The sequence below is a fragment of the Coenobita brevimanus genome, chromosome 47 (genome assembly GCF_032717465.1).
Source record: "Coenobita brevimanus isolate Jiangsu-jjx chromosome 47, ASM3271746v2, whole genome shotgun sequence".
In the NCBI taxonomy this organism is placed as follows: Eukaryota; Metazoa; Arthropoda; class Malacostraca; order Decapoda; family Coenobitidae; genus Coenobita; species Coenobita brevimanus.
Window position 1 is genome coordinate 16013316 of NC_137000.1, and position 25622 is coordinate 16038937.

Consider the following 25622-nt stretch of genomic DNA (forward strand, 5'->3'; position numbering starts at 1 on the left):
TGTGTTGCATACTGTACTAGTGACTCCACTGAAGATCGTGAGACTGTATGAAGACAATTGGAATCGCTGCGCCCATGTGGTGAATATTTACGAATTACCTTATTTATTAAGCTAAGGAAAGATATCTTGTTCTCAAGGGGTTAATAAATGCTGTATATAATCCGCCTATTTCGAGAAATCCCAAGGTTAATACAATAATCTGAAGTTAGCAAGAGAGAAATAAAGAATGCGTCATGGGAGTGAAGTGGTCAGTAGCAACTTCAGGACAGAATATCAAGGAATGCAGGGCAACAGGTTACCCCACCACCACCAGGCCTCAGCCATGGGAATGTTGCGGCACAGCCAACCATGGGCACAGCCTGGGGGGTGTCCCGAGGGGCTCAGGTACCCCCCCCCCTCCTTTCTATAAAGATAAGCTGCACGGGAAAGCAGTTATTTTCTTATTTGTTTACATTCTGTTTAGTCATTCACGATTATTATTTGCGGGTCTGTGTTCCTCACTGCTTAGCACTAGATACATTTTTAATAAATGTACATACTTTTGCAAAATTTTACAAGCAGCTGTATCTCAAAAACAATGGCAAAAAAAAGAAAGAAAAATCCCTCCCCCCATAAGATCCTGGTTGCGCCCCTGCAGCCAACACACTGATAGGATTACATTGCTTAAAGTCAGCCATTGGATGGCTAAATACAGTTTGCAGTCAGGAGTCACATTGCCATAATTCTCTGAGGTCCGTATACTCGTCAGTTTCGAAGGCTTGCTGACACAACTTCTGTAGCGATATTCTTGTATATGCTACTTATATTCTTTACTGTAAAAATGGTTTTCAGATGTAATATGTAAGTGAATATTCATGTACCACAATGAGAATTACAAATGCACTGGTATGAAAAGGTGTCAGGGAGCTTCCTAAACCGGTGAGATAATAACCTTAGGTCTTCCAGTGAAACATCACATTACAACGTCTAGTGGTACGGTGGTCTAAGGACACCAGTTGGGGCCACGGTTAATCAATTATATTTGATGACACGAGGGGTGTAGGCCAGTCACCTAACACACGCCCTAAATGTTCTGAAATAGTGTAGCCTGTGTCTGAGTCCCTATGCCTGATGGGAAAGAGGGTAATATGGGGTTGGCTGTCACCAAAGTTATACAGCTCCCAGACCAACTTGGTTGTTTCGGAGAAATTTTTTTACATTGTTCTGTTGATGGTAATGCTATTTTTATGTTTCCATTTTCTTGTTTCTGGATCTTACCCATCTTACCCATCTTATGATGATGATGGCGATGATGATGATGTAACTGAAAATGATGATGACGGTAATGATTATGATGATAGGTCTGTAAGACTGAAACCCCGGCTGTACACGTAGCCGAGATGGGCTATGGCCATATAAACTGTAACTGATACTTTGTATGCAGCAAATCAAAACTGTCCTTTCGGTAAACGAATAAGAGAAATAGTTGCTTAGACCTGATGTATTGAAAGCCACTCTTGCTAATTATTCACCATCATCACTATCATCATTCCAACATTTACCCAGCCTAAGATTTAGGACGGGGTGAGGTTTGACACACACACACACACACACACACACACTTATATATATATATATATATATATATATATATATATATATATATATATATATATATATATATATATATATATATATATATATATATATATATATATATATATATATATATATATATATATATATATATATATATATATATATATATATATGACAGGGTGGATAAGCAAGGCTTATGGAAAGTATTAAGAATATATGGAGTAGACGAGAAGTTGCTGAATGCTGTGAAGAGTATGTATGAGGGTGCTAGGGCTGCAGTGCGCGTGAATAGTGAACTGAGTGAGTTTTTCTATTTGAAGGTTGGATTGAAGCAAGGATGTGTCATGTCTCCATGGTTGTTCAATCTGTATATGGATGGGGTTATAGAAGAGATACAAGGTAAGGCAGTGGATGTTGGAGAGGCCCTAGTGAGAGAGGGCAGTGTTTGGAAACTCCCTGTACTGTTGTTTGCAGATGATACTGTGTTGCTAAGTGAAGACGAAGGATAGCTGCAAGGCTTGGTGGATGAGTCTGGGAGAGTACGTAAGAAATGGAATCTAAAGATGAATGTAGAGAAGGGTAAAGTTATGGTTTTTGAGAGAGGTGAAGTCAGTGAATGTACAGTGAGGTTGGATGATGAGGAAATGGAAAATATGAGTGCTTTTAAGTACTTGGGGAGTGTGATGAGTAAGGATGGAAGTTTAGAGGGTGAAGTACTTGAAAGGGTACAACAAGGAAGAAAGGTTGCTGGTTCCTTGAAAGCAGTGATAAGAAACAGGGAAGTGAGCATGGAAGTGAAAAAGTTACTACATGACAGTATTGTGATACCATCTCTAACGTATGGAAGTGAAGCTTGGACGTTGTTGGAAGGACACAAGTCAAGAGTGAGAGCAGTGGAAATGAGTTATTTGGGAGGAACCTGTGGAGTCACATGGAGAGACAGGCTGACGAATGAGGATGTGAGGGATCGTTGTGGTTTGGATGTGAATGTGATAGGAAGAGCTGGGAGAAACACATTGAACTGGTTTGGCCATGTGGAGAGGATTGAGAGTGAGAGACTAACGAGGAGAGTGTATGTGAGTGAGGTGAAGGGGGGTGGAGGGAGGGAAAGGCCAAGGATGAGATGGAGGGATGGAATGGAGAGGTATATGAGAGAGGTGGGGGGGGGGTTAGCTGGGAGCAGGGCAGTGAAATGGCAGAGGACAGGGCGACATGGAGGTGATTTGTTTGTGGGCACCCGTTACGGGATTAAGGCGTCTGGCAAAATATATATATATATATATATATATATATATATATATATATATATATATATATATATATATAGCTATATATATATCTATATATATCTATATCTATCTATATATATATATATATATATATATATATATATATATATATATATATATATATATATATATATATATATATAAAACACATTCTTCCTACTTTTAGACGATTCTTTTCAGTTTAGGATAAACATTTTGAATTGGACGGGTTCGATATATTCTTCATTAAACCTTTAGCTCCCAAATATTTCCGCCAAAGTTGAGTAACATTGTCTGATAATAGCAGGAATGAAATATAAGTGAAATCCTCGGGCTGATGCTGTAACAACGATAAGAACGGTTACAGCTTCTGTAGTTCAGTACATTTAAAGGTAAATGATTAGTGAACTTCCCATGACTGCAGTACATGACTGAAAAACTTCCAGTCACCTTTTGGGTATTGAATGTAAGCAAGGCCGTCACGCTGAGTGGGACGTTGTAACCAGTACATCACCAGGCAGGTATATTCCAGGTAAGGAGAGAACACGACTCAGTCTTCTAACTGTTAACTCCTTCACTGCAAGAGGTATTCGCTGACATAAATAAAATTATCTGCAGATGTCAAACATAAAGAAATAAGACGTCATGATATTTTCTTTTTTATGCAAGGAAGAAGGAACCAAAGGCAAGAAGCCAGCATTATTGGTACCCTAAGGAAAAAAAAAAAAAAAAAGCGCCAAATTCAAGACAGTTAATTTCGAGATGCCTGAACACATTGCGTTTAAAATACTGGAGGTCATAATGTTGAAGGAAATACAGACAAAGGAAGACAGTTCCGGACCTAACCTGTTGCATACAAAAAGGACTGGGAGTATCGGTTTACTTTTGCATTATAGAGTTGGAGAGACAAGGGGTGAAAGTTTTTTTTATGCAAGGAAGAAGAAACCAAAGACCAGAGCCAGCAAGACTGTCTCCTCCAAGAAAAAACATAAGCAAGACAACAGAGAGCCGAAGCAGGAAAAAACGGCCCCAGTTGAAAACGGCCCTCACCAAAACGGTCCCACTCAACCCCACCCTATGACCAAAACGGCCCCACCCTATGGCCAAAACAGCCCCACTCTATGGCCTAAATTTACACTGGCATACTGTACAGTATTGTGAGCAAAAATACAATTTTATCTCACAGATATGATTTGGTATTTTTTTTCTTATAACATTATTGCCAACATGTTAGGTTAGTTTAGGTTAGGATAGGTTTTGGTTTAAGTGGCAACACTACAGTATGCACAAAATACTAATACAAGGAGAGGTCATAGGGTGGGGCCGTTTTGGTGAAGGCCGTTTTCAACTGGGGCCGTTTTCTCTCGAAACCCAGAGAGCCAAATTCAAGATCCGTTCACTTTGAGATGCCTGGACACACTGCGTTTGAAAAACTGGAGGTCATAGGCAGCAGGAAATACAGACAGAGGGAGACAGTTCCAGAGGTGACAGGTTGCATACATGAAGGACTGGAATTAACGATTAACTGTTGCAACTGAGGGCTGGGCAGAAAAAGGATGAGAGTTTGCAACCAGACGGGTGCTATGCACGCACCGTAATGAAAGGGGAATGCAAGAAAACAATTCTGAAGAGCAATGACCATTGAAGTAAGAATAGAAAAGAGGCAGAGATGCAACAGTGTGGCGATGAGACAGAGGCTGAAGAGGATCATTGAGAGAAGATTTAGTCAGACGAAGAACCTTTGATTCCATCTTGTTGAGAAGAGCTGTATGTGGGAAGACAACCCCCCCCCCCGACACACGTGAGGGCTGTTCTTTACACAGGGGCGAATAAAACCCGTGTGTAAAGTCAACAGTTGTGCAGCGGGCAAAGAAAGCACGAAACCGGCTAACCACACCTAAAGTCTTGGATGCAGGTTTTGCAAGAGAGGTAATGAGATTTTTCCATGATAAATCCCAAGGGAATGAATCCCATGTATGGTCAGCGATGAAACAGGCTTGAGTTGGATGTTGTTAAATGTTATAGGGTACTCCTGTGGAAGAGTTTTTGATGCATTAAAAACAACAAGGCTACTTTTACCACAATCAGAATCACGTGACAGATCGGAAATCATGTGTGTCGTAGCTTCATCCCGTTTGTTGACGTAATTGTTGTGATGTACACTATGACAGGATGGAAAGGCGGAGGGAGGAGTCATCAACGGATGAGTGGACACAGTTAGGTGTACTGCTTAAAAGATCATTGGTAAATAGAAGGAAGAGAGTTGGTGATAGGACAGAGCCCTGAGGAGAAGAACGGTGGCCGTCCACAGCAGCAGCTACAGAACGACCAAAAAGGAGGCTGGAGATGAAGGCACAGATAGAAGGATAGAAACCGTACAAGGGGGGATTTGGAGATTAATGGTTTGTGACAGACTCAATTGAAAGCCCTTGTGATGTCAAGTGCAATGGAAAACTTTTCGCTAAAAGTCTCGGAAGGAGGATGACCAGAAGTCGGCAAGAAAGTGAGGATCGCCAGTGGAGCGTCGCTGGCGGAACATATACTGGATATCGGTAAGAAAGTTATGATAGGAAAGATTTTTTTTTGTTAAGAATATATATAAAAACTTCAGAAATACAGGATGTTAAAGCAATTGGGCGGCAGTTAGAAGGCCGGGAATGGTCATCCTTTTTCGAGATAGGCTGAATGATAGCTAACTTTCAAGAAGGAAAAATACAAGTTCACGGATAAAGGCAAAAGGGTTAACCTAGGCAGGGTGTAAGCACTGAAGCACAGTTCCTGAGAACAACAGGAGGGACTCCATCAGGTTTATACATCTTGTTAGCTGAAGGAGTTGATCCCTAGACTTGGGAAGTGTCTTTTATATTTTCTTGCCACCACCACACAATTTTCTTCAGCCTGGAGGACTAAATGAAAGTTGTATGTAATCGAACAAATGTATCCTAAGACTCAAGAAAGTTGTCTGGGATAGCAAGAAAAAATAAACACCACAACGTCTTCGGGATGAAGGTATTAGCTGGGATTATCTTTTAACCCCCCCCCCACCACCACCACAGGCTTTCCAAAAGTCTGTGAATCCATTGACGTTTTTTTACATTTTATTCAAGAAACCTCAAGACGATTATAGTGAGTTTAAGACAGAATTTTCGAACTGGAAGGGTTAGCTTAGCCTTGACAACCCTCAACAGCAAGAGAAACCTTTCCTAAGATCAATAAATTCATATGGCAGCAGCAGGAGTAAGTATCAAATCACGTCAGCCGCAGCCAAGGGGTTAAGCCCAATATAACAGCCTGGCGGTGGCAAGATTAAAATAACACAAACGTCATCGCGCTAAACCGGATCATTATTCTCTCTTCCTATTCTTGAGTCTCAGGCGGCCGTGTCTTGTCTTCAGTTGTTATCTGTTTTAAGCTTTGCCCTATATACTCAGTTTCCATACCCAATTTTTGCTGTCACAATCGTCCCCTGGAGAAAGACTACTGGGGGTCTTGTTGTAGGGGAAGATTCAGCAAAAAATGATCTCCTGCCATATTGAGCCTCGTGTATACAGTATATTTTAGTTTTCTTGTGCCTTTCTCTTAATTTCCCCTGACACCATTTACATCGTTCTTTCTCTTCCATTCCTTCCCACTCTTCTCTTATTTTTCTCCTCTCTCTCTCTCTCAAATATTCCCTCCCCTCCTATCTCCTGTACCCTCCTGCCTGGCCTCCCTCCCTGCTTTCATGCCCTCGCCCCTCACCCTCTCACATACCACTGTCTATTAATACCCAAACTAGCGTGGCTTGATTCTCTCTCTCTCTCTCTCTCCTTCTTCTTTTTCTTCTTCCTCTTCTTCTTTTTCTTCCTCTTCTATTTCTTATTTTTTCTTTTTGTTACTCATTTTCCTTCCATCACCTTCCCCCTTGACGAATCACCTTCAGATTCATTATTATTATCGATGAAAAATATAATATTCCAGAGTATTAACGAGAATTAAAAAGTAATAATTAGGTTGGAAATCAAAATATTACACCGTCGTCGTAATCCAACAATCCACCTATTGAACACTACGTAAGAGCCACGTCACGTACAGCCAGGCCGGTATGACAACTACATCAAGGAGGGGCAGGGAGTTAGGTGCCAGACGTACGAATCCTGATGCTTTCCTGGTGCTGTATTTATAAACTCCCCAATACTTAAGTGGTGCATAAGACAGCTATGTCTGTTTTCACGTATACCGCTACCAAACACTTAACAATCAAATCAGCGTGAATATAAAAGTGAAAACACGAAAAATAATGCTGTTTGTGATAATCATTAATTACTACGGAAACTTGTATATTGCAAAAATGGGTCAGTAGCTTTTGCAGTTAAGACCCCTGGCCTGAGGTGCACAGTATCACGTACAATAATGTTGCCTCTGCACCAAAGATGTAGGTTTGCAGGAAGCACACCAGACATGGGAAGGATATCGGCAGTCTTATTTTTTTGTTCATTCTGTGGAAAGAAAGCTTAGTGACTACACGGAACTAAGCATAAGGTAGTTTGTAAATGTACAGTACGTGCTATGCGTGAGAGAAGGGAAGAGGACTGGAGGAAAGGAGGAGGGAGGGGAGGGGATGGTATGAAAGGGTGAGGAAAGGACGAGAGGCGGGAGGGGAGGGTGAGATGAGAGGAAATGTTGGGGAAGGGAGGGCGTACAGGGAGTGCAAGCAAGGCAAACATCACCAGATCTGTTGGTTCTTTCGTGTGTGTTTGGTATAGGGAAAGTTATAACTAATAAAACTAATCTACCAGCTAAAGACAAGGGTGAGGAAGGGAAGGAATGACGGGTGTGGGCTGGTAGGGGAGGGGTGGGTGAGGTAGGGGAGGTGAGAGGGAAGAGGAGGGTGAGGGAAGGTAGGCAGGGGAGATGGACGGAGCAGCGGATGAGGAAGGGGAGGAGAAGGGGAGGAGAGGACGAGGAAGAGAAAAGAGCGGTGAGGGAGGGGAGAGCAAGGTAATGGGGGGGAGGGAGAGGGATATAATGGAGGAGGAGGGAAGGAGGCGGGTGTGGGAGGGAAAGGGAGGGGTGGATGAGGAAGTAGAGGAAGGGGGAAGGGAGTGGAGGTGAGGGGAGGGAAGGGGTTGGGAAGGTAGGGCCGCATTTGGCTTCCTTCCGACGGTGGCACTAGTGTTGGGTGCCACGTGTGTTTACCTGGTGGTCCGCTGGTGGGTGCTGAGCGGCACCTACACTCGTTCGAACACAAATTGAACTTTATCGTGAACAAAAAGAAGGTGACATAACAACTCCACGCCACTGCCAGGACACACACACACACGCCGGAAGGTGAGACATTACGCAAACCTTGAGCTTGTGGCTTCAGATTAAATAGTAAATTAATATTATAATACGAAAGGAAATTGTCCTGTCTGGCAAAAACGCCAGATAGTGGATAAATATCCCAACACCTCAATCTCTGCACTGACTCCACTGTTCCTAATTTGAAACTTAAATACACGAAATCTAATCTGGGATTCCAATATTTCTTAACTCTCAAATGTCAGGTGACGACGTATCTACTTACTATGGGTAGCGCCAGACGTTTTTATTCGCCACTGGCACCTCCCGAGGTCAGAGAGTTAAATATATGGCAATGATGTTTACTTACGGCTGAACGCAATTATTTTTTTATGAGCCTTTGACATACACAATTGTGCCATATGCTGACTGTGAGCAATGGGAATGTTACCCCACTATATTACCTATTTTTGTGACTGATTCATACTGACAAGTGGATAAAATGCTTGGAAAGGAAACATGCAAGAAACAGTTTCAGTTCCTTCTTTCTGTAACGTTTCAGACCACAAGGGTGCCATCCTTAAACCTTAATGTCTGTCCTGTGTTCCACTCAATTCCATTTTATTAGTTTTCTCACAGCATCACTATTCAGCGTTGCCCCTATAGGGTCCTCCTCCCTTCCCTTTCCCCCTGCAGCTTCCCCTTTCTCCCAGCCTCCCATACCCTCTCGTGCTCGAGCAAGGTGTGGTAATCCCTCTTCTCCCCCACACCATACCTCCTCCTGTTGTCTCCCATCCGTACAACACTCACCCCGCCCTCACTTCTCACACATCTCTATACTATCTTCTTCCCCCCCTCACCATTCACCCCCTCCCTCCCACACCGCTCACCTGCCCTCCTCCCTCCCTCCATCACTCCATCATCACTCACGCCCTCCCTTCTTCACCACTCACCTACCTCACTCTCGTGCTCTACTTGCATGAAGGGTGGAGGGACTGCAGTCACAGGTTTGAAGTTTCACTCCTGTTATTTACAGTGAACAGACAAGTTTGCATTTTGATAAAAGACACTGAACTGCCTCCTGTGCATTATGGTCCAGCGCTCAGCATCATCATCCCATCCTACTTCCCAGTTGAGAAATGAGATGAGGTACAACTCTGAAACAAGGAAATAGAAAGCATAGAAGTAAGAGAACTAGCAAACAGCACGCCTAGTCAAATGAACAACACAATCACTCATGCATCAGCCAAACCCTCGAATCCTGCTTCCACCTTTCACGCAAAATATCTGCACTGTTATAATGCATTTTATACGCACCTGTAAGATAGATTTTCTCCGCTGACGGCCATTTTGAAAAAGGGTTACAGCCTGTGTCGTGTGCGCCTTCATAGATACTACACTTATCACTCTTTTTCTCGTGTTAAGTTCTTACTTCTTAGCTTCCTTAACTTCCATACCTCTCTCTCTCTCTCTCTCTCTCTCTCTCTCTCTCACACACACACACACACACACACACACACACACACACACACACACACACACACACACACACACACACACACACCTCATCGCTCCCTCCTCTTCCTGACTTACCACAGTTATTCCTTCCACCTTTAAACACTCTGCTTTGTGGTTCATCGATAGACTTCTGTAATCGATATCTTTCACGAGCTCTTTGTATCTTATCCTGTTCATTTTACGCAACTCACACACACATTCCTTAGCAGTTCCATTTCCACTGCATTCATTGTTGACTATTCACACTGACGCCACACCCAAGTCTCACACCCGTGCTATAATGTGGGTACTATTACACCTTAATGCAACACTTTTAGCTGTTTTCAAACCGTCTCCATAGCACCGCCTATTTTTCATCCTTGGGCCGCTCTGCTCTCCAACTCCATCAAACGTTTACCTCTCTCTTGTGTTACCATATACAGGTATAGGTACTTAAAACCTTCCACCAGTCCAAGTCTCTCTATTCATCAGCACATTACAGTCACTTTCTCTCTAAATAAACATAATTTTGTTCTCATTATCAGACCAAGCCGATCACAGACATTCATAGCACTGAACCAGTCAGCAGAGATCCTGTTCATTATAATCAAGCGTCACAGCCCACCGTTACATCAATAAAATTCCCTTCTAAAGCAATCACAACATTGCACGACGTTGATTTTCAAACTTAGGGTCAAATCACTGTCGTAACTAAGAGTTCTCTTTGCAGGAAAGACATGCATATCCTTTCTATGTGTTTTTGTTTGACTTGAGGAAACAAGTCTTAGTTACGAAAGAAAATTATCGTAAGTTATATTGTGAATCAGCCTTGAAAGATAAAGTATCAGCTGGTCACAGTGCAGGCGATGGCCGTTACTCCTTCACTGTGATGACGCCTTAAAAAAAAAATATATATATATATATATACATATATATATATATATATATATATATATATATATATATATATATATATATATATATATATATATATATATATATATATATATATTAGCACCAATCAGGCAGTCCCTTAAATGGTATAGTCTGGTTGTTGGCAGAATTAATGACTGTAATAGAGGTATACAACCAGAAAGGAAATGAGAATTATATATTGAATAAAGGCAGTAAAAAGCTTAACATCAATGACAGTTGATTCACTGTTCGTAGACAAACTGGAGAAAGAAACACCGATGTGGGACTTCAGTGTGTAATGGATTTTCTCCTCATGGTGTCCTCAGAATAGAATTATTGCTGAATAAATACCACATTTCATGTACAGTCGCCAAACGTTCCACCTGGGCCACCTAGCCGCGAGAGGTGGGTAACGGGTGCTGGCATCGGTGTATATGTTTGTTCGTGTGTACATGCTCGACGGAAGTTCGGATCTTCAGCTCTCTTCGTCCGTAGTGAACCTCCGGCAGAGTTCATCCCAATATTCGGTCAACAATTTTTAGCCAATAGAATTTCAAAGGAACTTCTTGAAAGTATTGGATAATGCGAATATTGAAAACAATTAGCAGAATAATCTAAAAGACCGGATCTTTATACATATTGCATATTTATAAACGTATTCATTTTCATTATTACATGATAAACCCATGGCTAAAAATTGTACTGAATACTGGGGGGAAGAACCGTCGTGTGATCGGCTCTTACGGTAGAATAGTAGATACCGGTGTCTAACTGTTCGTTTTACATTGCGCCAGTCCTGGGTCGGTCTTGATTAAACCTATTGAAATACCATTCTTGATCCGAGACATGATCACGTAAGTTAGGTCAACTCATTGGGCGGATATTAATTTACACTAAGTGGGCGAGATAGGAACTGTAGATGTCGGAGGTTGAAACTCGTTCGTTGAGCCGAGGCAGAATACTGCCTCGAGTCAGATAGTCACGAGTCGACGGGAGCTAAAGCGCCTAGGTTCGTGCGATTAAAAAAAAAAAAAAAAAAAAAAAAAAAAATCAGTGTTTCAGCTTGTAATGATAATTTCATGTTCGTTATGTTGCATTTACCAGTCACTTAAGTAATATCACATGCAATGGTGATATAAATGTCCCAATAATTCATGAATCAATAGCAGTTGTGCTTAAAATGACTGGAAGCTTTTGCATACTGTGATGGAGAGGTGGTGTCTTCATCTTGCTGTAATGTGAGATAATGTTGTTCGGTGAATAATCGATGAGCGTGTAAATGTGTGACCTCACACATAAGCGGCACCGCTCACAATCAATATTCCTTGTAATGTGTAATTCAGTCATTCGTTAGATGAATGCACTAGGTGTGCTGTTATGACCACAGTCATATGAAATATGATACGGTAAGTCATTAACATAGCTGATATAATAGCCACATCGACAGCAGTATACATAAACTATGCCTGTTGAAGTGACAGTATTTTAACCTCCTACCTCTTCGTGGTGCTCTTCAGAACACACAAAAACCTGAAGTACTACCAACGAGGAAATAAGCAACCGTTAACAGTGTCTGAACATCATCCTAATGTTTATTGGTCAGTGTCATTCATGATGTGAATATGGCAGGTAATCTTACTTGTAACTGGACGTAGATGTTAGGTAAATGCATTCCTCTTCAACCTATACTGATAATGGTATCAAGTGATAATCCTATGAAATGGAATTACTGATAAAAGGAGAGAGTGAGACGGAGAAAGGTTAGCAGCGATTACAGTATACAGTGTTATGGTAACAATGTAAAAACAACATAGAAAATAAAATGTTTAGGATTGTTAAGAATACAAATATTTAGTAGAATGCTAATGGATCTCAAAAACTAGTTCGGCAATGATTATCACTGACGGTATGAACAACGTAACCCCCCCCCCCCCGTCCTGCGCCTGCCCTGGCCTTCACTATGCCAAGCTGCCCCCTTAAGCAGCTCTCCCATCGGCTTGACCAGTTGCAGGAAACCGGTTGCATGGAATTGTTGCGTGCCACAGGTTGCACGGACCAAGGCCAAGTAAGTATAGTATGATAAATATTATTGTATTATATATAATAGTATATATTTATATCATAATATTATTATATATTACCTTATTATAGAATTAATATAGTCATATTTATTTGGCCTTGGTCAGCGCGACCTGTGGCACACAACAAGTTTCCGTGCGACCAGTTTCATGCAACTGGCTGAGCCGATGGGAGAGCCGCCTTACTCCTGAGACATTTTTCTCCCCACCCAACTCCGTACCCAGCCATCTATGGGATGAACTCTGACTCTGACGGAGGTTCACTACAGACGAAGAGAGTTGACGATCCGAACTTCCGTCGAGCATGTACACACGAACAAACATATACACTGTTGCCAGCACCCGTTACCCACCTCTCGCGGCTAGGTGGCCCAGGTGGAACATTTGGCGACTGTACATATAGCAGAAGGCAGTGGCGGTGTGAGGGGGATGAGGTATTGCTATTTATACAGGAAATGTGGTGTATATTCAGCAATTGTATTCTAAGGAAGCCATAAGGCGAAAAGTCAGTACACACTAAGTCCCACATTTGTGTTTCTTTCATCAATGCATTGTCTAAAAATTTTCTTTGTATCACTCATGATGTTCCCTGAGCATTATTTGGAGCGTGTGTTTTGTATCATTTCTATTGAGATTCTTGTATCATCTATAGTATGTGTTTCCATATGAGAGGGAATTCCCTGCTGGGAGGAAATTTGTATATTCCAGGGGATGGGAAGGGGAAGGGAATAAACGTATAAAGCCCAAATGACCCAAGTGATCTTGATGATGCGATGTTGATTGTATATCTGATATATTTTATAGTCAAATGCTTTTTGCGTTTAAGTTTGTGGCTTTAAAAATAAGATAACGATTTTGGTCCCCAAATTAGTATCACGTTACAGAGAAGTATAAAATATCTAAAATATTCCCCAAACTTTGCAGAAATCTCAGTCATACCGCTGCATTTCTTGCCTTATATTTTAAAAAATACCGTTAGATGGAGGCGAAAAACTGTAGAATCTAGAGTTGTATATATCAGCTCCCAAAGGGGGAATTTATCCCTTTCGATGTGGAGGGGGGGATCATCAATGATTCTCTGGCAAAAGTTAGGAATGGCCAGGAAAGGTTGTGAATCTGTTGCTATGAGCAAAGTTATCTTGATTGGTTCGGGTTAGGTCTATACCATACCATATCATACAACACTACCATTGGTCAGATTAAACATATTCCTGGCCATGACCAGATGTGCGGCAAGAACCCCAGAGCAAAAAGCCAATGTTAATCACGTCAAAGTAGATCAGTATGTCGACAGTGGAGGCAACCAGACCAACAGGTGTGCCATTGTGCAGAGACGCATTCAGGGCCACGATACAAGTAACCTATGTTCATCAATAGGTATTGGTTTCCCCACTACTTTTGGATACAGATCAGCCCCAAATACATCCGTCATGAATATAATGTGCTTGGAGATATTTTTAACATGTGCAGATACATGCCTAGGAGCACATTTTAATACCAAGATGTATTAACTTGAAACCCATGTTTTATGTGTGATGTATCAGTTCTCTTTTCAGGTACTTAACTGATTTTATATTCATAGTGCGCCTTTTGTGCTATTTACTCTGTGTCTTCATTCTGTTCCCGGTTTTCCTGTAGAAGAGATGGGCGTGGGTGGCGGTGGCGGGGTGGAGGGCGGTGTGAGTGAGGGTGTGGGTAGGTGTGGGTGGTGTGAGGGCCCCGCTGAGACCAAGTGTACTGGTTGCCGCGCCGTGTACTACTGCAGCAAGGAGTGTCAGAAGAAGGGATGGCCAGGGCACAAGGACAACTGCAGACCCTTCACCGTGAGTCACTTGGTACACGTAGTTTTGTGGGTTTAGGAGGCTCTCTGACTCCTCATTCATAGAGATTTGTTTTTCACATTTTGTGCATCTCGGGTTTAGGGTTCGTTTTGCACACTCTGTATCTGTAACTGTATCTTAGGCTTGGGAAACTCTGACACCTCTTCCTTAGCAATTAATTTTGCATACTGCACTTCTGGCATGTTACTTTTACTTCATATCGACACTTAGTTCGTATGAAAAAAAAACATACAACGGAATTATCATGCCATATTCTGAGGTCAAGTGGTAAGAAAAAGGTGTTTTCGAGCCTCCTAAGCTCACGAGAATACAAACCCTGGTGTGTCAGTCACTTGCGTTAGGTTTGTTGTTTGATCACCTACACATCCCTCAGGAGAGTGTGATGCGGTGCTGGGTATGGGGTGAGTGTGAACTGTGAACATTGGTTCTGGAGCACAAATCATCCGTGCCTTGTCTGAGTTTCTGGTTCTTTAATGATGCGCAGAATATTTCTGATTGTTAGCGACGGAAGGACAATTTGCATTGCACTAATCATTCATTATAAGCTTAACAGCACAACGAATAACTCTGTAAAAATCGGGACTGAATAGATATTAATAGTACCTGCCATTAGTCTTTGCATAGAACCTTATAGCAAATGAATATTGCAGCTTTTAGTTTTGTAGATAAGCAAGACCAAAGTGTCAAAATTTTGGTTGATATTTTCTTGTCGGTAATAACAGTGGTAATATCCATCCTTCTCTTTATGCAGTGTTGTGTCAGGGAGGCTTTTCCAGTTCTTCACCAGGACACATTCAAGGAGCGATATTCTCGTGAGGTTAGGAAGTTCTATAGTACAATCGCCAGCCTTGGTATTAGGCTCTACCCACCAATTACCTCTGTCTCCGACTGAAGGGAAGTCGTGGCCTTGGTTGTTGTGCCCAGCGAATACCTATCGTTGGTAATTCGAAGTTTGTCTATACTGCTCGAGTAAAAGTGTCATCGCGAACTGTTGTCAGTGTAGCCTAGTACGGCTTCGAAATAGTTCCTATCTTGACACTGGCCGCTGGGTCAGGTCTGGTTTCGGTGTGAACTGCGGCAACGACTTCCTACCAGTCAGTGGCAGGGAAACAGGGTGATCAGAAACTATGGCTCACTAGTGTATCGCTTCCCTAAGAGCTGATTTCTGCCTGTGTCACTTTATTATTCTTTTGTTATTAATCTGTTCCATGACCATTCTGATAAAACATTTGTAAAAAACGCACAACGTCATTAGGGAAGAACTCGTAGAAAGACTCTTACACCACCAGAAGACGACCTTATAGCAAATCTGATGAGACTACCAACTTGACCAAACTCTACAATCATTCCCCCCATTGCTGATCCCTTCTTGTTGTGGTAAAGTCATGGAGGGAGGGACAGAGGGAAGGTAGGAAGGAGAGATACAAGTAACAGACAGTGAGCAGAAGACAGCGGTATTGGACTATGGTACTGTATAGATTTGATTGCTTGATAATTGCTGCAGGCTGGTATAACCTTGTGAGCTGCATCCATCCCACAAACTCAGTGACAGCGAATTATTTGGCACAGTACACATGTCTGTCCTTTTGCATGTTAGTAATATCATCATACACTACTTTAATAATATAGAAGATTATTTTAATGTACTGTATGCAGAAATTCACAGATAAGAAAGAAGTGTTAGAAAGTCTCCTTAATCGAGAAGAATATGGGAGTGGTGTGCTAACTTACTGTCTCCCTCCACCACCACCACGGCACAGATAACCAAGTGTCCTGAGGCGGGTCGGGTGCTGGTGGCGTCGCGTGACCTGGACGTGGACGACCTCGTGCTGACGGATGCGCCGCTGGTGCTGGGGCCAAGGCAGGACACGGAGCCTCTGTGTCTGGGATGCTACAGGAGACTCTCTGGCGACTACAGGTTCGGTCTACTTTTGTGCTGCTGCTGACAGTATGGAAACTGTATATTATACTAACCAGTATAGGCTTTATTACGCTGTATATGAGGCAAATGAACGAAAATGTTAAGAATCACGTATAAAAAACTTGGCTGAGATTCACCAACAAACTTAGGATGAACTCCCTATCGTAATTTTGCCTTGGTTTTACAAGAAGAACAAGAGGTATGAAAAGCCTCTGCCTCTCCTGTCCTTGTCCTTCCTGCAAAAGTTAGTATAACCTGCAATAATTTTCGTGTCGTAACGAAGATTTTGTTTTTGTGGGAGTAAGAGACGTGGGAGGACTATTCATTTCCCTCCCCTCGTTCTCCTGACACAATTAAGCATAGGTACGAGAGAAAGCTAATTAATGAATGTCTTTTAAGAATTACAGCAGTATATCTGTTTCTGTTACGGGATCCTGTGACTTTCCATGATACAGTATTAATGATTATCTGGAAGTGGTGAAGGACTGTGGTGACGTGGTGTGATTGGCGTGCAGGTGTTCGCGGTGCCGGTGGCCACTGTGTGGCGCCAAGTGCGAAGTGTCCCCCGACCACCAGCCAGAGTGTGAGGTGGCCAGGGCGGCGGGTGTCACTGTACCAATGGACGCACCTGCAGCTAACCCATACTACCAGGTCGTCATGGCGCTCAGGTCAGTGCCCGCATGGTGGAGACAGTTGAATCACCACCACCATCACCATCTTTATCATTACCATCATTATCACTGTCAACATTAATCATTATCGTTACTATCAGTATCATAATCACAATCTTCATTTTCATTATTATTATCATCATCATCATCATCATCATCACCATACAATCATCACCATCAACAGCAGCCCTAATTCTTGTGTAATGCTTGGGGTGAGGTAGGCTCCAGACACAAATAGAAGGCACAAACGAAGGGAAGCTGTCAAACAGCGTGCCCAGAGAAATGTACCACACAGTAACTTGTACATCATTCAAGTTCTGAAATCTTGGTTTCATCCCACAGGCAAAATCCATTTGCAAGTAGTTAATGCATATTTTACTTCTAGTTGAGCTTCACACACATTTGATGCCACACAACTGAAAATCTTCATAATACTTGTTTTATTCCAGTTTCCCTGCAATGCCAATGACTGTGCAGGTGGACGGGGCCCGTGGTCTGACTCTTCTCCCTACTTAATCTTAAATGACATGACAAAAAAATGAGAAAAAGGGGAAACTTTTTTTTTTTTTTGTCCGACTCTGGGCATAGGCTTCACAGCCTGCTATCAAGGTCCAGCAGTCCTCCTACATACCATACACCTCTACATGTCACCACTTCGGCGCTAACACCCACCGTCCATATTGAATACATGCTAGGGCTGTCTCATACAGGACTGGTGTATTGGTATTGGTATTAGCGGGGGTATTTTTACGACATGTCGGCGGGTGATATATAATCACGTGAGAGTGGCATATTGGAATGTAGGTAGTTCGAAGGGTAGGGCGGGGGAAGTGGTCGAGGCAGTGAGTAGAAGGTGAGAGGATGTTAGGCTGGGTACAGGAGGTTAGAGGTAGGGGAGGAGCAGACAGAATGATGGCCGGGAGGATTATCGTTCCCAGATATTTCGGCAGGGAAGTGCAGAGGGACCTGCTGGTATGGGTGTGCTGGTTAAGGAAAAATGGGTGGAATATGTCATACATGTAATGAAAGTGAATGAAAGGATTATAGTGACAAATTTTGTTCGGCTGGCTCACATTTTCATTTATATCGGCGTATGTTCCACAGGCTGGCTTGGATGATATAGAAAAAGATAGTCTGGGATGACTTAATCCTTGTGGTAAGTGGTATGGGGGGATGATGAAACTGAAGTTTTGGAAGGGGCCTTAAATAATCATGTAGGTGAAGCAGCTCAAGGATACGAAGGGGTACATGGGGAATGCGCATATGGTACGAGAAATGACGAAGGGGAAAGGATACTCTAGTTTGGGGAGGCAATGAACATGACTGTGTAACACGTATTATAGGAAAAGAGAGAGTAGGTTGATTACACAAGAATCTGGGGGAAATAACAGCCAGATAGACTATTTCCTTTTTGTGTGTGTGTGTGTGTCCGACTCTGGGCATAGGCTTCACAGTCTGTTCCCAAGGCCCAGTAGTCCTCCTACATACCATACACCTCTGCATGTCTCCACTTCGGTGCTAACACCCACCATCCACATTGAATACATGCTAGGGCTGTCTCATACAGGACTGGTGTATTGGTATTAGCGGGGGTATTTTTACAACATGTCGGTGGGTCTTCTGGCAGATCAGTAAAGTCTGCTTTTATGAAATTCAAATCCTTCAACTGTTCCCTGCCCCAGCGGGGATTTGAACCTGGGTCCGTTAGGACTGCAGGCCACCTCTCTACCGATTGAGCTAATCAGGAGGGCCGATAGGAGGTTGGTGAGGGATGTTAAAGTTATAGGGAGAGAAGAGTGTGTGCAACAGCACAAATTATTGATATGTGACTTGGTGCCTAAGGACCGGTGCACCTGGGAGGAAAACATGGAAGTTGAAAACCAAGCAGTAAGGGATGCCCTCTATAGCGAGATGAGTAGAGTGGTGGCTGAAAAAGGAGCTGTTGACAGAATTGTTAATGAACAGCACAGAGCTCTCGAGAACACTCTACTGAGTGTTACTGATTCAGTGTGCGGAGGGACGAAGGGCCCTCCAAGACATAAAGTAACATGATGGTGGGATAAAGGTGTAGAAGCTGCAGTTCAGGAGACAAGAAGGCTTTTCCAGGAATGGAAAAGGGATGGTGACAAAGAAGAGTACTCGGTTGCCAAACGTAGGGCTAGAAAAGAGGTTTACAGGGTAAAATCTGAGTCTCAGAGACTTTAACTGGATAACCCAAACTGTGTTGAAAGGAAGAATATGGCATTTGAGGTGACAAATCATATGAAGAGGGAAAACACGAATATCATAGGTAGGCAGTTTGTGAAGAATGATGAAAGAAAGGTAGTGGTGAACAGCAAGGATATTAAAGACGCCTGGAGAGAGCATTATAACCGGTTTCATTGGAACAGGGATTTTTTGGTTTGGAGTCAGTGGATGTGGAACAAGTATTTGGCCCTTGGCCTTTGATTGATGTCGCTACTGTGAGCAGGGCAATAGGAGGGATGCAGATGGGGAAGGCAGCAAGTGTGTTTGGGTTGATTGCTGGAATGTTGAAGGTCTCAGGAGATATAGGAGTGGGGTTAGTCACTGACTTGATAATGACAATTATGTATGAGTGTGCTGTCCCAGATGATTGGCTGAAGAGTGTGACTGTTTACAAGGGGAAGGGTGATGCCCTGGAAAGTGGAAATTATAGAGGCATAAAACCTTTCGACCAGTTAATGAAGGTAATGGAGAGAGTTCTAGAAGGTATGATTAGAGAAAGAGTGAATATTGATGAGATGCAGTTTGGGTTCATGCCAAACAAAGGGACCACTGTTGCCATATCCATTGTTCGACAGCTTCAGGAAAAATATATAGGAAAGGAAAGTGGTCTGTACTTTGTTTTTGTTAATTTGGAGAAGGCGTTTGAAAGAGTCCCTAGGAAGATGGTGAAGTTAGCAAAGAGAAAGCTTGGGATGGAGGAGTGGCTGGTTAGAATGGTTATGACTATGTATGTGGGTGGTAGCACCCAGGTAAGAGTGAATGGAGATTTGAGTGATGAGTTTTTCGTGAATATTGGTGTGCATCATAGGCCAGTCTGGAACTCCGTACTGTTTATCATGCTGCCTGAAGCCCTCTCACGTGAATTCAGAAATGGACTCTCGTTGGAGATGTTGAGTGCTGATAATTTGGTGCTGATTGCAGAGAATGAGAGAGAATAAGGGAGAAGGAGGAAAAATTAAGGAAGTAAGGAGATAGTATGGGGAAGAAAGGCTTGAGTGTATCATCATCATCATCATCATCCGGACCTCCTTTCCCACTCTAAGGCAGGGTGAGGAGTAGCAACGTCCAGACAGCCCAAGTTTGCCAAGTCCAATGGGCTACGCTTCTATTCACTCATCATTCAAGCCCCCGGAATCCTGGCTCTACCTGATACGCCAAAACTCTTTCACCACATTCTGTAGCTTCACACAATCGTATCTGACAGAGTCAGTCCGAACGCGGTCACATTCAAAGGGCTTGAGGGTAAATGATAATAAAACAAAGGTGATGGTATCTAGGGTTGGTGGCGGTGTTGTCAAAGAAGAGGGAGAGTGACCATGAGCGGTTTGCCACAAGGGCGTGGAAAGTAATTCCATCTTTCGCAGAGCCTGTGATAAGTGGGTGCATACGAGATGTGGTGGTATTAGAGGTAGACTGCGAGATACTGCTGATTTCATGCCTGCTTTATTTCGGGGACAGCTGGTGGAGACTGTCAGACGTGAAAGGCTTGTTCCTGCTGGTGGGTCTCTCGAGTGTGTGGAAGAGTTTTGTTACTTGGGAAACATGTTATGTGCTAAAGGTGTGGCTAGAGTGAGGAGTGGTTGGAGGAAGTTCAGGGAGCTGTTACCTCTCCCCGACCTCTCCTGACATTGAGAGGGCTCTCCCTCGTGCTAAGGGATCTTTGTGTGTGGCATGTGTTAGTAATGTAATGCTGTATGGTAGTGAGACCCGGGCAGTAAAGGAGGAGGATATTCTCAGGCTCAAACGTACGGAAATGACAATGATTACGTTTGCTCCTCTAGAAGTGACTGGAGGCTTTTCGATCATGTAATGACTTTGTGTTAAGTAGGCTGCTCATATGCCTTTAAATGTACTAGACTATGGTAGCCTCGCCTCGGACTCCTACATCCTACACCTCGAATGGTAAAATGGGAGTTGCTGTGACTTTTTTTCTTTAATCTTCTTAGATACTTTCTTCACTGTTTGCCTGCCTGCAAGTATTTGATCCACACTTCCCCTACCATTCTGTTCTGTGTTCACCAGATCTTCTGATTTCTGTCTTTCCTTAAATAAAAAATATTCTGTATGTCTTACCCCAACACTCAGCAAATTTGTTCTATGAAATTTGTGCATTCATTTCAGTCACCCTTGTTATACAGAGGTACTTGCACAGCCTTCTACTCCACTTGCACAGCACAACCCCTCATCCAGGCTTTTTGACATAAGCACCACGAACAGTTAATCTCTCTCTCCCTCTCTCTCTCTCTCTCTCTCTCTCTCCGAAAGTACCTGGTTAGTTTATGGTGTGAACTGCAGCTCTCCTCAGATGCCTCGTGACTACCAAGAAAGATCCCAAGAGATGGCGGTCGTGGTGTGACAGGGTGAACGCAAGGTATATGGCGGCAGTGGCTGCGTCAGGAGGCCCCCAGCAACACTGCCTGGAGCACTACCACACCCTCACCATCCTGAGGGACACCTTCCAAGTACACAAGTTCACAGAGGCGTCAGAGGCAGCAATATACTCGGTGGGTCGTCATCACAGCTTCTTTTTCTTTTCTGTTGAGTTCGGCCTGGATTTCCAGGCCTGGTCTTTGTAATTGCGTTGACGAGTGCACACACACACACACACACACACACACACACACACACACACACACACACACACACACACACACACACACACACACACACACACACACACACACACACACACACACACACACACACACACACACACACACAAACAAACACAAAGTCATTTACACTACTGCACCGAGCTTTATTGCTGCTGAGTAACCCCGATCTGTGTTGCCGAGCAAACCCATCAACTTGCCTACTTAAGGCAAGCAACCGCCCCTGCAGGGCTGTTCCGTGCAGTGAACCGTTATGTTTCCTTACGGTAGACAACGCCTCGCTACAGCGAGGTAGAGGGAGAAGTGAGGAAGCTTGGTTCCTGGATGGACGCTGCATTTGTGTCTCCGCGCAGTTAACAGGGACACCACAATATTGTAGCCTATATGGTGGCAACCCAGCGTTGTAAATAGTCTCCTGGGTTAAAGGAGTTGTTTGATGTCAGCCAGGATAAAGTGCAAAGTAAATCCTTGGGTCGAAGGAGTTAAAGACACTTACAGGAGTCAGTCAGAGAATTTCAGGGAGGACATACACCCCACTTTTATTTTTAAATGGAAAAAAGTATGGAAAGGTGAAGTTAGACCCCAAGAGACGCCTACGCACAGAGGTCATGCCTGTAGCCCAGGCTTTTGAGTCTGCGCAGAATTATTTACCTACTGTCCTAGGATACAAGGCCACTTCACCAGAGTTACATCTTGTAGATGGTACCCTGGGTGGGTGGATACCTGACTCTAGTAGCGCCAACAGCCCGCACCAGGATTCCAACCCTGGCGCTAACGCTCAGGCAGCTTCGTAGCTGGAAACAGTAGGAACAGTAACTATTGCTTAAAAGAAGTAAGGCATACAGATATTAGTTACTTATTTTTTCACATAATATTGTTACGGTGTTAATAACAACTTTTTCAATGACGTGTGACATGACATTTTCTTGCCATCCATCTGCTGCCCATGGTTGCCACAATAATTAATACTGGCTTGGTTCTGTGCAGGTGTTGGGTGTGGTGCAGGTGAACCAGGTGCCTACTAAGCTGCCCTACAACGAGGTGACGGCGATCTACCCCACGGCTTCGCTACTCACACATTCATGTATGCCAAATACCAAACTGGTCTTCCAGGTCAGTTGACATCATTCTTTTATGTCTGATAATCTAGAAATGTTTTTTAATTACTCTTCTGGAGCACCTGATGCCCAGTAGTTCAGTTCGCTTATTGGAGTAAGGATCAGCTGCTGTGCCCGGCAATTAAAACCTTAAGATTAAAACCTTAAGATTAAAGCCTCAGGAGTTTTTTCATCACATAATACCGCTAGCGGCGTGGATCAGTCCCCCGTCTTTATAGTCCGTATTCTCGTTGGGGAAGGAAGCTCGCTAATAACTCCCCACAACCAATTAATTTTGCTCATCACACCTTGTTACCCTTTTCCGTGTTATATACGAGTAAATCCTTCTAATATCACAATAATCAGCATAAATAGTGTAGAAATGGCTATTAAGCAGCCATAACAAAAATAAATCGCTGAGGAAGAGGTACCAGAGAGATTCCTTAACGAACGAGAATACGGGCCTAAATGCCTTTGACTAAGATAGCTCAGTCTCAGCCCCTACACGATGCATGGGTACTTTGGCAATGGCCAGTGCGAGGCTTCTGGTAGAGGGGGAGGGGGGGACAAGGGGGGCAGCTGCCTCTCTAAATTTTTAATGGGAGACGTACGGGGTTTTTGTTCCCATTCATCTCATTGTGAGATCACTCATTACGGATATGCTATGCAGCACTAACATCTGTTCAGTCAAGTACCTGTTTATGTATAACCCTGATATATATATATATATATATATATATATATATATATATATATATATATATATATATATATATATATATATATAATTTCAAGCTGTTTAAGTGTGTCTGTCTGTGCTTTTGTCTGTTTCTTTCACGTGAACGGTAATAGACATCGACCTAATTCTTCTTGAATTAGGTAAAGGTAAGTCCAGGGAACGTTAGAAAAATGCAAAAAAATATTTTGGCTATTGCGCGCGACGCGACGGCGCGAAATTATTGGAAATCGAGACACGCGAAAATTTCTTTCAGTGCGTTTGTTCGCTTCTTTCGTGGGAAAGGTAATATAAATTGACTGAATTCTTTTTGGATTAGATTGGGGTAAGTCCAGTGAGTGTCAAAAAAATACCAAAAAAATATTTTGGCAATAGTACTTGATGCGATGGCGTGATATTTTCGGAAATAGCAAAATGTGAAAATATGCGAAAATCATTTTTCAACTTTTTGGTCAGAAATTGTCACAGTGGGTTGAATGACGATATGGAAATGAAGATATAATGGTATTTGCAAACATCTTTTCATGGGAAAAGGCTATTAGTTAGTCCTGCAAATCTTGTGGCAACCGACACGTGTTCCCTACATGACAGCAAGTGGGTTGGTGGAGGGTTAGTGCCCCTCCCCGGAAAACAACTAACTAAAAATACGAACAAGAAGCCTCGGACCAGGATGGACCAAAAGATGATGGTTAAAGACCATACAAAGGACATGATACAGATGGCGACCTGGAATGTAAGGGGTGCAAATGATGAGCTGAAAGAGAGAGAGATTGTCCAGGTGCTTGAGGGTGCAAAAGTGGTAAGGTAAGAGTGTGAGAGAATGGGAGTATGGATGGGGTAAATGTGCGGGAGTTGGTGAGAATGAGAGGGCAAAAGAAGGAGTGTGTATTGTTGTGAGTAACAGATGGAAGGAGAATATAAGAGAGTATGGATCAGCTGGTTCAAGGATTGTGTGGGTAAGACTGAAAGCTTGAGTGCAAATGAGGGCGAGTGTGTGCGTGTATGCACCAACGCAAGATCATGCAAGCAGAGTGAGAGAAGAGTTCTGAACAAATGTGGAAGTGTGCATGGAAAAGTTTGAAAGGAATCAGTGAGTGTTTTTGACTGGTGATATGAATGGTTAAGTAGGGAATGTGAAGGTGGATGGAATTGTTGGTGAGTGGGGTATGCCTGCTGAGATAGATGAGAATGGTAGTGCTTTAGTAGACATGTGTGCTGGTAGGAGGTTGGTGATAGCCAATACCTTCTTCAGGCACAAAATGATCCACAGGTATACTTGGCAAGTGATGAGAAGGGTGGATGGTGTACTGAATGAAAGGAAGGCAATGATTGATTGTGTGTGTGTGTGTGGATGAAAGGATGCGAAGATGTGTAATGGATGCAAGAGCATATAGAAGTTGGGGGAGTGGACTTTTTGACCACAACTTGGTGGTGGTCAGAATCAAGGACTCAAGATCCAAGTAAAATGGAGAAATAGAAAGGAAGGACGGGAGGAAGGAGTAAATGTAAGGAGAGTGGAGAGGTTACAAGAGGATGAGAAAAAGGCAGAATATAAGAGAGAAGTGGAGGAACGACTGGGTAAATATGAATTGGAGCAGATGGGGGACGTGGAAGGTGTGTGCAAGATAATCACAGAGGAAATATGTGCAGCATGTGGGGTGGTGTGTGGGGTGAAAAGAAGACGAAAGGGGGTGCAGGGAACAGCGTGGTGGAATGAAGAGATGAGACAGGCTGTGGCACAAAAGAAGAAAGCATATAATGAATGGATGAGAAATAGGGGAGTGGAAGAAGTTGAGAGACGGAAGAGAGTGTTATATGTAGAAAGGAAGAGAGAGGTGAAAAGATTAGTAAGAGAGAGTAAGAGAAGAGTGGATGAGGAATTTTGAAGGAATCTGAGTG

General features: G+C 43.0%; 1 protein-coding gene across 2 annotated transcripts in view; it reads left to right on the top strand.

The window, feature by feature from the left end:
• The first annotated feature begins 8003 nt into the window (after window positions 1-8003).
• The window catches only part of LOC145399058 (SET domain-containing protein SmydA-8-like), a 34428-nt gene continuing 16809 nt past the window's right edge, over window positions 8004-25622 (top strand). The window contains exons 1-6 of one of the 2 annotated variants that reach the window (XM_080271800.1): window positions 8004-8156; window positions 14237-14421; window positions 16200-16357; window positions 16876-17028; window positions 21584-21782; window positions 22878-23003. In XM_080271800.1, the coding sequence (XP_080127926.1) occupies window positions 14242-14421; window positions 16200-16357; window positions 16876-17028; window positions 21584-21782; window positions 22878-23003 (816 nt within the window). In that variant the 5' untranslated portion in view covers window positions 8004-8156; window positions 14237-14241. Of the gene's footprint in view, window positions 8157-14236; window positions 14422-16199; window positions 16358-16875; window positions 17029-21573; window positions 21783-22877; window positions 23004-25622 lie in introns of those variants that run through there. The other variant, XM_080271801.1, reaches the window with a different exon arrangement.